Source organism: Hylaeus anthracinus, unplaced genomic scaffold (assembly GCF_026225885.1).
Source record: "Hylaeus anthracinus isolate JK02 unplaced genomic scaffold, UHH_iyHylAnth1.0_haploid 11997, whole genome shotgun sequence".
Classification (NCBI taxonomy): domain Eukaryota; kingdom Metazoa; phylum Arthropoda; class Insecta; order Hymenoptera; family Colletidae; genus Hylaeus; species Hylaeus anthracinus.
The window spans coordinates 7,470,958-7,484,674 of NW_026534344.1; the positions used below are offsets into that span (position 1 = coordinate 7,470,958).

Genomic DNA, 13,717 nt, shown 5'->3' on the forward strand with positions numbered 1-13,717 from the left:
CTTGATTGGACCACCACCTGGACCTGGCTTCCGTCAGGTACGACCGAAACCGAGACGTCCAGAGGTGGGGGGTTTGGAGCGAGGTTCCACCATTTCTTCTGGCAGAGCATCTCCGGTTGACAGTAGAAAGGCAGACCCGCGAAAGGCCGCTGTCGACTCCGTGAATCAATCCATAAAACGGAGATTAGCCGAGGCGACGTGACCCGTTTTGAGACTTCTCCTTCTCCCGATCGTTGTTAATTGGCTCGATCGGTTATCCCGCGAAGATAACATCGACGAAGATAGATCGAGTACGTCGGTAGTGTCCGTGAAAGATCCAGTGAAATCGTGTCTCGCGGCGAGAATCTCTCGACTCCGACACCGTTTCCATCCGCGGTGAAAATGTCGTCGAATTGAGAGCGTGTTTTCATGGTCGGTGTGGTCGGCTGCGGTTGGTATCGTTACGGTATAACGGAATCGTATCCGGCAGCGGTCGCTGCAAAAAAAAAAAGAAGGGAAAATGTGTAAAGCTAATAGCGAAGTCGAGCTTACCTTGTTCGAGTCTGGATCATTGATCCCGAGATAAGACGACACGGATATTCCGGAGCGCGGATGCGCTTAAATATTATTTCATGCGACGGTTATCATTAGCGGAGTCGCTCGAAGCCAGCTTGAAGCTTGAATGGGAATAATCCTAGCCGATTCCTGGTCACGTCAGCCGAGTTGTAAAGGTAAAACAAAACCGTGAAGGAGAGAGCGGAAGAGAGAAGTGCCGCGGACTTAACGTGCCAGTGGTGGACGCAAGTATGGTTGACAGTCGACGAGGACGAAGCGAAAGGCAGCTCCGAACTCGTTAACCGGTTTCCGCGGATCGGCATGCAGAACGACACTCGGTGAAGACTACGTACGCCACGAAGTGGAGCCCTCGATCTTCCGTGCGTGTACCACGCGTAAAGCGATCGGACCGGTCCACTGGATCGGAGACGGATGATCACCTGCCAACGATAATATATCTCGCCGCGACTGTGTTGGACCTGGATAATTCTTAAACCTCGTCCCTGATAAGCGTTAACTGGAATAAGGTATAATCGTGGTCGTCGAGTATATCTCGCTCGCGATAGCGAGGAAACTCGAGCGCCGTTTGAAAATAGAAATTATAACGTAAGCGCTCGTTGACGGGGTTGTTGTCCTAGCAGTCGTAGCACGAAGGGTAAACGAGGGGACGTCAACCCGTAACAGAAACGCGCGTGTCAATCATCGAAACGTGCCTACGTTGCGGTTCGGTGGGATATTTTTAACCGTTCGTGATCCAAGTTCCCGAGATTTCCAAGGAGACGAGCTGAAGTGATCCTGCGTCGATTTACCTTCGAAAGTGTGTTTGGAGGAATTCGTTAATGAGAGAGGCGCCAGTGATATGACGCGATTCGTCGCAGTTCTCGGCAAAGTGAATTTCTCGGGATGTGCGTTCGCTAGCTGATAAGTGAATGAAGATTCCACACGGCGGTGTTGAGTGCGTGGCTACCGGATTGAAGCCGGTATGCCATTACTATACGAATTAGAAAGTGTGTTCGGTGATGCCGTGAACAAATGGGTGCCGGTTGAAACAACGACGGATTTAGAGGGAAGCTCGCACGCCTATTGTGAACGAATTGGATTTATAGGTTTCGTGGAATATTCTAAGTGAACGACGAACGTGTACGAAGTATGAAAAATCGCGTCCAACTGCTGTGTTCGACCATCTTCGACAGTTAAAAGGGTACTCTTTTTTCTGAGTTGAATAATAGATTTTTTTTACGGTTAATATTTTTGTCTTTTAAGGTCTCTGAAATATTTCCACAAAATTATTAGTTGTAATAATTAATTCCGTGCCACTCGAAGGTGAACTCACTATTTATTTAGAAAAGAAAGAGTATGCAAGTGCTAATCTATCCTTAGTCACATAATCCAAAAGGGCACATATGACTGTAAAATCAAATCTCGAAGTAAATATTTTTGTTTAAACTGGAGTTACAAATAATTAAATGTAAAGTAATAAATAGTACTAATGAATATTATAAAAATAATGCAACTACCGAATGCACATGCACAATTGCACTTATACAAAAAAATGAACCTACAAGTATAATACTCTTTGAGCCATACATCATTTCACTTTGATATTTTTCTCTAGAGGTACTGATAACGGAATTACGACTTATCACCTTTACTTTGCCCACTCTGTATATCTAAGTGTAAATAGATCTGTCAACAAAAGTTTACGTCGAGTACTTTGACCGCATTGAAATAAAAAGAATTATCTCGGAACTGCTCCAAAAAGAAAAGTACCCACTTAACGATTTCTTTTTTAAAAGGGATTATAAACATACGCGAACGGTGCGCCATGACGGATCCATGCTCGTTTTTCGAGCCGTCAGCGAACCATGTAACGCGTCCAACTGGAACAATGATCGGTGGAACAAAGACGCGTCCGTTGTGTAACTGAAACCAGGGTTTCCGGCGTGTCGAAAAAATTTCGAAAATTCGGCGAAAGCCACGAGCCGTGCGCTTCGAATCGAGTTGGAAGACGAAGAGGTGCAACGGTCGCCGTGGCATGAGGAGGTTCACACGCAGGCGCAAAACCCTGGCCGCATTCTCTGCGATTATGGGACGCCTTGGTAAAGCCTCGCAGAGCACGACGAGGCCCATCTTCAGGGTGCAGTATCGCAAACTTGTAGACGAGTACTCGCAGCAACAAGAACAGCTGAAGTTTATGCCAGCGTTGCCCGACTACATGTCGTACTGCTGTTGTCGATGTGGTCACACTCAGAAACTCAAAGTAAGTTTTTTTTACGTCTTTCTCACCTGACGGAATATTCAGCGGTAGCGTCAAACACCTGGCGCCGCGCTAAGAAACGTCGATGACGTTAGGACTTATTCATTTCGTCGAATCTTAATCGCGGTGATTAGATAATCGTGGACGAAGAGAAAGTTGTTTTATTGATTCTATCTTCGATTAAACGGCGTGGGAAGCTAGATGTTTTAGAGCATGTACTTTTTGATCACTGTGCTGTACATGTTTGGCTGAAATAGTGGTCTATATTTGCTCTATTTGAAAGAAGCAGCAGTTTAACTAGCTGGTCCATGAATTGGATTTTATCTTCCAAACATGAAATTATTTTCTAATTACTTAAACAACTGAGCATTATTCTCAAACATAAATAATAGATGGTCGCGTATGCAAAGGCTATTAAACGTTTCTATAAATATTACTATGATTTAATAAAGATACAAAATCGAATCTGAAACAAGCACGAGTTTAACTCTCTATCGTATAAATAAAATTTACTCAAAGTATAGAATAAATAGAAAAATCTGCAGGTTTCGTAATACAGGGTTGAATATAAATATAAATATTTTTCAAATATTTACTTTTTGATAAAAGAAGCAAGTAGGACAGACAGTTTTCACGAGAGCAAACGCTGGTTGCGTCATTAAGATAGCCCTAAGGTTTCGTAACGTCAGATTTATCTCCTTTTTTATCTACCCTTTCTTTCGCAAAGCTGTCGTCGCTCGTTCTGCGCGCTTCTGAGAGTCACTGAGAACACCTTGCGATATATATTAACCAATCGCTATTAAGTTGCAGTAATACGACTCCAAACACTGCCGGTGCATATGGCAGGTAGGGCTTCACGAGAGCGAGTCCCTGTCATTTCGCCGAGAAGAAACACGCAAATTAATGTTTATCGACAAGTTTTGACGTTTTTGTTCCAACACTTTATCTACCAGCAGTTTATTTACAGGCTTTTTTATTCAAATATCTACCTGTTGGAATTTATTAACTGTGTTGTTGTAAAAGTATACAATTTTTATTGTAAATGTTTCAGAAAAATAGTATAAGTAAAAACAGTAACATTAAATAGGAAGATGGTTAAGTTCTACAGGGCCCTTGTAGAAATGTAATTGCCTTATATCAATTTCTATATCTAGATATTTATAAACTTAAGAAAATTTTGCAGTCGTAATTTAATTAATTCACCCAATTCCTAAAGGGTGCTTAAAGTACACAATTTTCTAATCAACATCATTCACTCTGTAAAGTCTAAATAAGCACGATATGCACAAATATTTTATGAATTGATATTCAAGAGACAATTTCAACAAACAACGTGGAATTTTAACGGAAGAAATATCGCGCAATGATCGCCACGTATCCAACGGAAAGCGCATAGAAACAACAACCTGTCACTTCTCGTGCTGTTTTCTACCTGTTCGACCGGTTGACGTGTTAAATAGATCCGCTATCCTAGTAAATCTTAAACGAACTGGTTAATCCAAACATGGTTACGGTGAAAAAGGCACAAGAAAATCTGGAGAGCCACGGATCGCTTTCAAGACGTACGATGCAACGAGAACCCCGTGGAAGAAGTTGGAATTCCAAGAAAGTCGAAGAAATAAATATTGTATCTAAACTGGCGAAGGAATTTCTTGCAGGAAAAAAGATTCCGTGGCATACTAAGAAACTCTCCTATCTGCTTGAAATGCATCCGAAAGGGACAGATTAAAGTTACCTTAAAGAGGCGCAGCAGAAAGTGTCTAACAGCTAATCTCTAACGCTATGAACACTTTAGACGTAAAGTGCTTTTATCAGTGAAATATATAATTACGCAGTTGTACCCTTGTTCGAGCATATTCGTCGATGACAAAAGATTGGAATTGCGTTAAGACATTAAGGGACTACATACTAAATATTGTTGCATTCTGATAGATAATAAAACGACTAAAAAGATTTTAGACAGCTGGGAAATCCCGAACACCATGATAAAAATATAGAGAAACACAGGGTTTTATATTTCAACTATTTGAGGAGGATGAAGATGACCGGGACCTTAGTTACTAGCTGAGTTGAAGATTTCTGGAAGCTGAGACTTGAACTTTGAATTGGAAAGCACGTAAGGTGTTTTTCCTGGTCAGCCAATTTGATTGGAGTATCTAAGATGATTAAATGTGCACATTTGAAGAAGTCTGGCTATCGTCGGAACTGTCTTTGACGAATCAGGGCAAATATAGATAAATGGACAACTGGACTTCGAACACATGATTTCCTAAGTTCTAACATTAAATTCCTTAACAAGTCTGTCGGAGTCCATTAAACTCCCTCTAGGTAGGGTACATCGGGATCGCTGAGCTCACACTGTAGCTATAATCAAACGTAGCTACAGACCCTGCGGGTTAACCCTTTCGGACCTGAATTAATTTTACCTGAAATAATATCGAACGGTGTTGGCCACTTTACCGATTTAATTGGCACCCGGAACAATTAGAAAGATCGACTTAGCCGCAAATAGAACGTCGGATCCGCCGATCCTGAAGAGTCCTCGATTATTCAAATCCGCACAGGAGCCTTCGAGCAGCCTAACCTTAGTGATATTGCCGTCCAGGACAGACGAGAGAGAGAAAGAGAAAGTGAGAGAGAAAAGAGAAAGAGCAAGGAGGGGATAAGCCGTGGGATCGGACGGGCACATTCCTCAGGTCCGTAAGTACTTATAGCTGCTCATGGCATCGGATGCCTATGCTTGCTGCCTCGTGCTTCTTTACCGATAGACTACCTGCATAATACATACTGATATTTCAGCAGTCTCCTTCGTGCTCTTCAAGCACACACTTATGAGAGTTCTTCGTGATCGAGAGACTCCGGTGGTGCTTGGAAACGCGACGAAATTCGGGAACCAAAGTCGGAGTAGCTCGCGAGTTTAATTCCCAAAAGTATTGACTATTTGGTTAAAGTATAATGAGGCAAAGTAAGACACATTAGAAGACCGTTTGAAACTGTTTATTCGATTAATGCTCCGTTTATAAATGATGATAAAATTAATATGCCCTCAGGTTTGAAGAAACTATTTTTATTTTCGTTTCAACTCGTCGTCAGAATTAACATAATGTGAGAGCAATATTTTAATATTTCGTATAAACTGTATGTACAATAAAATTATGTTCCGTTCTTTGTGCCATGTTACGTTCAATAAATTTTGAAAAATCTCAGAGTTACACTTCAAAATCTATTTAAATTTACAACTTAGTGTTGTCAAGGACCTACTTTGAACATGAAATTTAGTTTGTGTCAAAGTAGACATAGCTAGCTAAAAGCGGGTTAAAAGGAGAATAGAACATTGGCCAGTTTTCTTCCTATAATATGTTTACAAAAATTTGAAAAACTCAGGAGTACCCTTCGAAACCTTTCTGACTAAAAATACGCAACTTGGTGTTATCAAGTCCCTACTTTGAACATGAAATTTATCTTGCGTCAAAAAACACCGAGCTGGCTGATAGAAGGTTAACGTAGTTCACTTTTCGACGGCTCTGGCATAAGTTCGATCAACGAACGTTCCCATGCGCGGGCATAAAAATAGATAAAATAAATAAATAGCGGGGAGTGGTGCTGTTAAGGCACTTATCGCTACCGTTCATGTAAATCGTCTTCAATCCTTTTTTAGCTCCGCCCTTTAAAGTCATGCTCAGCCCAGACGCATTTATCGCGATGCGTTCGCTCTATTTCCTCCCCGTGACACTTCGTGTACACCATTCCCACACTACCGACTAGCACAATTTAGATAAACCCAGCGTAGCGGAGAGATTAAAAGGTTAGCCGAGAAAACAGAGTACGTTAATTGCCGCCACTTGAACCATGACCTTACCAGAAGTTACGAATAGACTGGGACACAACTCACGGACATAATCGGAAAGGGACCATCTTTTTTAAAAAAAAAAAAGAAAAAAAACTTATTTATTGGACATTGTTATCGATGATAGAACACAAAGAAATTTATTAGAAATGCATCGATTTAATTCTAGAAATATATTTACATTGCCTTCGAAGTAAAATGCTCGTGAAAATTATTTTCTTATTTGTACGAGCCTCCATGAATTAATTAATACACAAACTAAAAAGTAAATGGTTAATTCTGCAGAGTTATATAATTCTTGTATAACTGTTACTGTGATTTAATAAAACGCATAATTTCTATGTATGGCTACTGTCTTTTTCCTGCTATATATTTTGACACTAATAACATAATGTCAGTCTCGTGAGTATTCGTACCCCCTTTGTCTATTAAAGAAATTTGTCTAAATTAAATGATGACTTTGATGTTTCGAACTCAGGCTGAGTAAATACACCTAGTATTGCAATTTCAAAAGTTATTAAAAATAATCCAATTCGTCCAACGTTTCTCTAAAAGATAATTTGGTACGATCTCCACAGTGTATCGGTAAAAGTTCTTACAATTCTGATCTCATCTTACCCCGTCCCAGCAATTACGCAACTATCACGATTCGATGAAATGTTAGTAGGTCTCCATAAGTTGGATCGCCTCTTCACCCTGAGATTAACCGAGAGTGATAGCAAATGAAACTCCGGCATACTCTTATTCCTGTTCACGTGAGAACGTACAATCGGTATCCTTCGCGAAGAACGACTGGCTCCTTCTCCGTCTTCTCGTTGCCCAACGTGTTCGAGTGGGACGAGCGTTGCAGAATATTCTAATAAGACGAACGGATAACGACGCTTCGCCCTCGCATATTTTGCTATGAAAGAAACATCAATGCCCGCGGGCCGCTTGCATCGGGCTCTGTTATCTTTAGCTTTCGAATCAACCGTTTCCGTTGTCGTAAATTTTGCATTGTTCTGTAGACATGGAAATAATTTCAAACTTCCCCAAAATATTAATATTTCAATCATTCAAATTCTGCTATGTATTCAGTAGTGAACAAAAAGTCAAAATATTAGGTTATTCTTTTGATCATTTGAATAAATATTTATTTGAAAAGTCAGCCCCATAATTATTCGTACTCTCTTTGTCTGTTAAAGAAATTTGTCTAGATTGAATGATAGGTTTGATGCTACCAAACAAATTTTTCATTATGAGTATATGCATGCGTAAAGTTTGTTAATGTACATATTCATAATGAAAGATTTATTTGGATATATGAAACCTATCATTTAATTTAGAATCTCCAAATTGCACCCTGCCACCCAACAATCGTTCCCAATACATCATTCCCGGAGATAACGAGTTCAACAATCGTGCTTTTCTCGTAAGAATATCGAACACGTCCTCAAATGTTTCGCCTACACAAGAGATATTTTGAATGACGTCGTCAAGAGTTATTCCACCACCGTGAAGACTTCCCGTGGCTGTCGAAGCAACCCTCGGGGACCCATTGAAACGGCATTCTGGACACCCTCGCCGACGTTGACAATGGAAAGCACGAGATTGATCTCACTCCAGCGTGTCCGCAGACAAAACCCCGAAGTCTTTTAACGAGCCCTTAGATAATAGAGTCCGAATTCGATCGGGACACACGAGGCCCCCTCTAATGGATGCCTCGATGGAGTCGACAGTCTTGAAAGATCCAGGTGGGTCTAGGTAACTCGGCTCTTGTGCCACGACAATAGCATGCGGCCCGTATACGATACTCGTTTTCGTCCTCAACGTGGACCGCAGTCGAAACGTAGATATTTCAGGTTAAGAAAAGAACCAGATACCCCAGGTGAGCCAGAGGGATCGAGGGAGATAGAGCGAAAGAAACGAGGAGCACAGAGAGGGAGAGACCGAGCCCGCTTCCAGGTCGCAGACGTTACGGAATTCCTCTCGACATCAATAGAGCATCATGCACAAAGGGTGGCCCATTATTGTCGGGGCACTTCATAGGAGCCCCAGGTACAATATGAACTCTCGAGCCTTGGTGCAGGCATAAGTTACACCTGGTAGCTCCTCAATAACACATTACTTCCCCGGCAAAGAACGTAGTAATGGCTTCGTCGTGGATTCGTCGTGCCACTCGAACTCACTCGCTCATTCTCCCTTTCTCGTTTTGTTGTAGAACTGAAAGCACCTTTTTGTGGTATTTTCCTCTGCTTGGAAGCTTCTCGCCCAAGTACGAGAAACCCATGAGAATATAATTGGCGCCCCGGCACACAGGTATCCTGACCTTCGTTTCGGTCCCTGGATCCATTGGACGTTCCTATAGGAGCGATAAGTTACGCAGTCGTTGTCGTGGACCTAGGAATATAGGGACGGAGCATTTCTACAAGGGAAGGTGATAATAATGGGGGGAGGAAGGGGGGGGAGAGTATAGCGCGGCGCGGAAATATTGAATGCTACCTTTGATTGGGTGACACTTGACCAATGAACGTGTTGTAATTTAACTATAATAGACAACTATTGAAATTTATTAAGTAAGAATATATTAAGTATTCGTACTCTATACATATTGAAGAAAGTCTAAATTAAATGTCAAGTTTGATGCCTCCAAATAAATTTTTGTATGAAATATATACGTGTGTAAAGCCTGTGCATGTACATATCCATAATGAAACATTTGTTTGGAAACATCAAGACTATCATTTAATTTAGGCAAACTACTTCAATATACATAGAGGGTACGAATACTTATGGGATTGACTGTATATGTTTCAACAATTCCTTTGAATAATACGTATCTACCCTATCATGAAAAACATATGGAATATATATGCTCCATCCCCTTCCACGGTTCTCCGAACATTATCATTTCCGAAACTAATATCAATTTGAACATTTGAAATTAAATTTGAAGAATACAACTGCCCAACAAATATCCAATCCTGAGTGAATTTGAATGTCACTATGGAAGGCTAAAAGAAATTACACTTTCAAACAAATATAAGAAAGAAACGATCGATTTTCGTTGACTATCATCTTATCTTCTTTAAGAGCACAACAAAGGGGTGTCGGTGTGTACGCAGTGTGATGGGGGCGTTGGGCCGAGAAAGATTTGGTAAAGGGGCGTTGGACCGAAAAAGGCTGAGAAACGATGGTCTAGTTGCACGCTACGTGACTCCTGATCTTTATGTATTTTTATTTTTACACACTTTGGTGGCTGTAGAAATACGAGACGCAAGAAGGTTTCAAGTTTTGAAAATTCTCGAGGACGACACGACGACGGCCGTGGCTACTGTCCACTCGGGATTTCCACGATGTGTAAACAGTATGTTTAAATGCAGCACACGCCACCCTCTGCGTGCACATTACGCCACTACGTTTATCCACTTTGCTTCTTTCGAGCGGAGAACATTTTCAAACATTACTTTGCTACTTGTTGCGACCGATGTGAGTGGTGTCCCTAATTGAAGCCTTTCTTGCAACTCCCACGCTCGGCAAACACTTATTACAAAGAAAATGAAATGCTTATTAAATACTATGTTGGGGTGTGATTCTGTGTAATATTATTAAATCAGTGGTATAAAGTGCACTTTATCATTGTAACGTATGTTCCATTAATTACACATGTTCCTGTAGCTGTTGGAATATGCACGCGAATGAGAACGAAGTTGGAATTTAGTTACGAATGAAAAAATAATTATTGAGTGTTCATTATGTAAGCAGTTTAAATATTTTACTATAAATTAAATATTTTTAATATTGTCTGGTAATAACTAAAGCCAGCTTTGTTTGTGTTCAATGATATTGACTATATAAATAATTAATACAAGAAGACATTCTAATTAAATTTAGTATAAAACAGTGAGAACACAATTAATTCGAATATTTGAAATCATACTTATTTTTCATGAAGGTGTCTTCGTCTGTAAGTCTGTCCAGTTATTTGAACATTATTAAACAGAGAATGGTCGATGTTAGAAATAGAAGTGTTCTATCAGCAAAGCATTCTCTTACCCAACCACTCGTATCTTCCTATTAGTTTGAGTAATGGAGGTTCTAGCGTAATTTTTGTATTTAGTGATTGCTTGTCTGGAAAAGGAGAAGAGAAACAGTAAACCAGACTTGTCCTGGAAACAAAAATACAGTGTTTCTTTGTGGGGTAAAATGTTAGGCGGAGTGGACCCTTAGGCGAGGCATCAAGTGACTTCAGATCCTCGTAATATCCTTATACGTTTCTTGTATGAAGACATTCCACGTGTACACTGCAACCTTCCGGCGGTTTAAGTTTGCCATTCCGCGGTAACCATCGTGTCGGCACTTAACAAAAGATTTCAAGCGCATACATAACAAACTTATGGTATGGTAATGGGGCGTTTTAGCTCGTAGCGTGAGGAGTTTCAATTTTACAAGGTATTCAAAGATGTTACCGCTCTTCTTGTAAAATACAATATGTACACGCTACAATGTAGTCGCAAACACGACACAAGTATGTCCCTCGTATGGTTGATAATAAAGGAAAGTGACAGGGGAAGAAATTTAACTGTTTTATTATCAAGCGTACGACATTACTTTATCTGATATTGTGGTTATGGAAAATTGTGACTTTTCTAAGAAGAATTATTGTAATCACGTGCATTGAGTTTTTCAAATTGCTTTGTTCATAAAAAGTATTAAACATTGGAAAAATATTGGTCAAATATTTTGAAATGTCTGAACATTTTCAACGAACGACAAACATAATTGTAAAATACTTTAAAAAGTATTTCAACTTTGTTACTTTTCTTTTAACCAACACTATAGAAAGTTATTCAGAAGAATAATTACCAATCTATTCGAATCAACACCTGTTTTAAACAGCTCGATGTCTTAGTAGGAAATTCTGTGAAACCAAACAGATAAGAATAACGCTTTTCGCAACGATGGCCGTTTCCAGAAAGCTAAGTTGGGTAAGATGGAATTTTCTTCCCGTGTTTTTCGCTGTTCTGCCACAGTTCTTTCCTCCCTTCTAGAATTTATACGGTGTACGCACTCCCTTTGACAACGCCAGTGCGTGTTCCCTCTGTATGCGCAACGCACCATTACGCTTATCCACTTTACTCGAGTGCACTTCCGGTTTTGTCTCGTGGTTTCACTCCTCTCTGGGTAATAACAATTATTCATACTGACATTCACGGCCACACACAATTTCTTCCTTTTCCCGTCGCACGTTGTTAGCCCCGATACGATTGATATTTTTCTGTTCTAATAATATCATTCCACGGGAAGTCCCCGATTAGGCTCGAATAAAAATCATAAAACGAATGTTACGGTAGCCTATAAAGGCTGTTTACGACGCGAGAAGATAGGATAGCACAATTTATGATTTTTGAAGTTCAGTTCAATTGCCAGGGGAAAATGTAAAGAGCGTTTACTTAGCTTAGGTTTGTTAAATTTAAAAACTCGTTTTTATTGAAATATATGATTACGTCTATTTAGACGTTGAAGCATTTTAGGAAGAAAAATATAGGTTTTATTTAAAATTTCTTTATAGACTCAAAAGCATCGATAACATGGAAATTGATATTACTATATTATGCTACTTGATAAAAACAGCTTGGCATACATAGAAATATACACACAAATATTCTTACTTATACGTTTGTAAATAAAGTTCAAATATCAGTTTTCACTCTTACATGTTTGCAAAATCGTTAATAATATTTCAAGTAAATCCATCGTGGCTTATCTTGGCTTATCTATAGTCGACGGCCAACAAAACAAGATTGCACAGTTTATTTTCACTGATAACATTTTTTCTGTATGTTTTTGCTATTCGTAAAATAATTAAAAAATTTTAGTAGACATTTCGGAAAAGTCACTTTCCTTTCACCAATATTTGAAAATCAATAAACTAACGTAACTATAAACAATAAAAATCAACAAATAATTAATAAATTCATGCCTTCCTCGATGTCCTGATTCAGTTTCCGACACGTGAGGGCTTTCATCTGACCGCTTATGGTTATTATGCAAATTTGTCTCCCATTGCTTGGAAGAGTCTTCACGAATGCCCGCATGATTTCTAGCTAATACAACTCCTGGCTTCTTCTCATTATCCACCAGACAAGATGTTTCGTCAACAGACTCTCACAGAACGTGGTGAAAATCGGTCCTTTGCAACTGACATTTAGCATTACAAGGCATTATGGCATTATAAAGATTCATGATACCCATATACGAGTGGACCCCTATGTTATTATTGAATCAGAACGTCAGCAACGAATTTCTTTGAACGTCTGAGTGGCCGTTTTAGGCGACCAATTAATTGGACTATTTATTCTTTTGAACGAATTTGTTTCAAACACTGTATCAGACTATATCTGAACATAGTTCATCGTGTTTGGATAAAAGTGGATTGATTGGATTGTTCGGAAAATAATTTCGTTTCTCTGTTCATGCAAAACAATCATTTTCTTTTTTAATATCAAAATATTTTATTGAATTATATGTATATTGGATCCTTCTGGTGGTACCACAATTCCATGCTACCAACACGATCGACTTTTCCTATCAACAAGAAAACAATAAAACACCAAGTAGAACTTACCCATCGGCGATACAAGGTGACTGTTCGTTTTACGTGGACGAAATGATTGCAGGTCTTCGGTTTACCTCTATCTTCGCCGATTCCCCACCAATAAATTACTCCATCCATTAACTGTCAATAATCTGGCTATATTTACTCTGTGTTTACTATTAATAATCCATCAGAAGCTACTACGAGCGATAGTCTCAGAAGACAAATGCCAGCCCCTGCTGATTACGAGGCTACCAGAACGATGCATAACAGCCTACGCGCATGTTTCTGATAGACAGAGACGAGGGCAAGCTTTCTTTTATCATTATTCCGAGAATAATCAGCGACCGCTGAATTTTAGCCTCGTAGAAACTTTCACGGGTACTAACCTGGCGGTCATCGTTCTAAACATAAATACATCAAATTTCAAATTATAATTACCGAACGAGTCAACGTTCTCTAATTTTATCTAATCGCACACAAGATAATGAATACAAATGTT

General features: G+C 39.6%; 1 protein-coding gene across 13 annotated transcripts in view; it reads left to right on the top strand.

The window, feature by feature from the left end:
• LOC128889700 (EGFR adapter protein-like) overlaps window positions 1-13,717 on the top strand; it is a 197,097-nt gene that overhangs the window by 161,177 nt on the left and 22,203 nt on the right. Inside the window, exons 1-2 of one of the 13 annotated variants that reach the window (XM_054147567.1) lie at window positions 1,600-1,735; window positions 2,331-2,794. The exons of the other annotated variants lie outside the window; for them this stretch is intronic. Of the exons in view, the coding sequence (XP_054003542.1) occupies window positions 2,570-2,794 (225 nt within the window). The 5' untranslated portion in view covers window positions 1,600-1,735; window positions 2,331-2,569. Of the gene's footprint in view, window positions 1-1,599; window positions 1,736-2,330; window positions 2,795-13,717 lie in introns of those variants that run through there. 13 annotated transcript variants of the gene reach the window in all.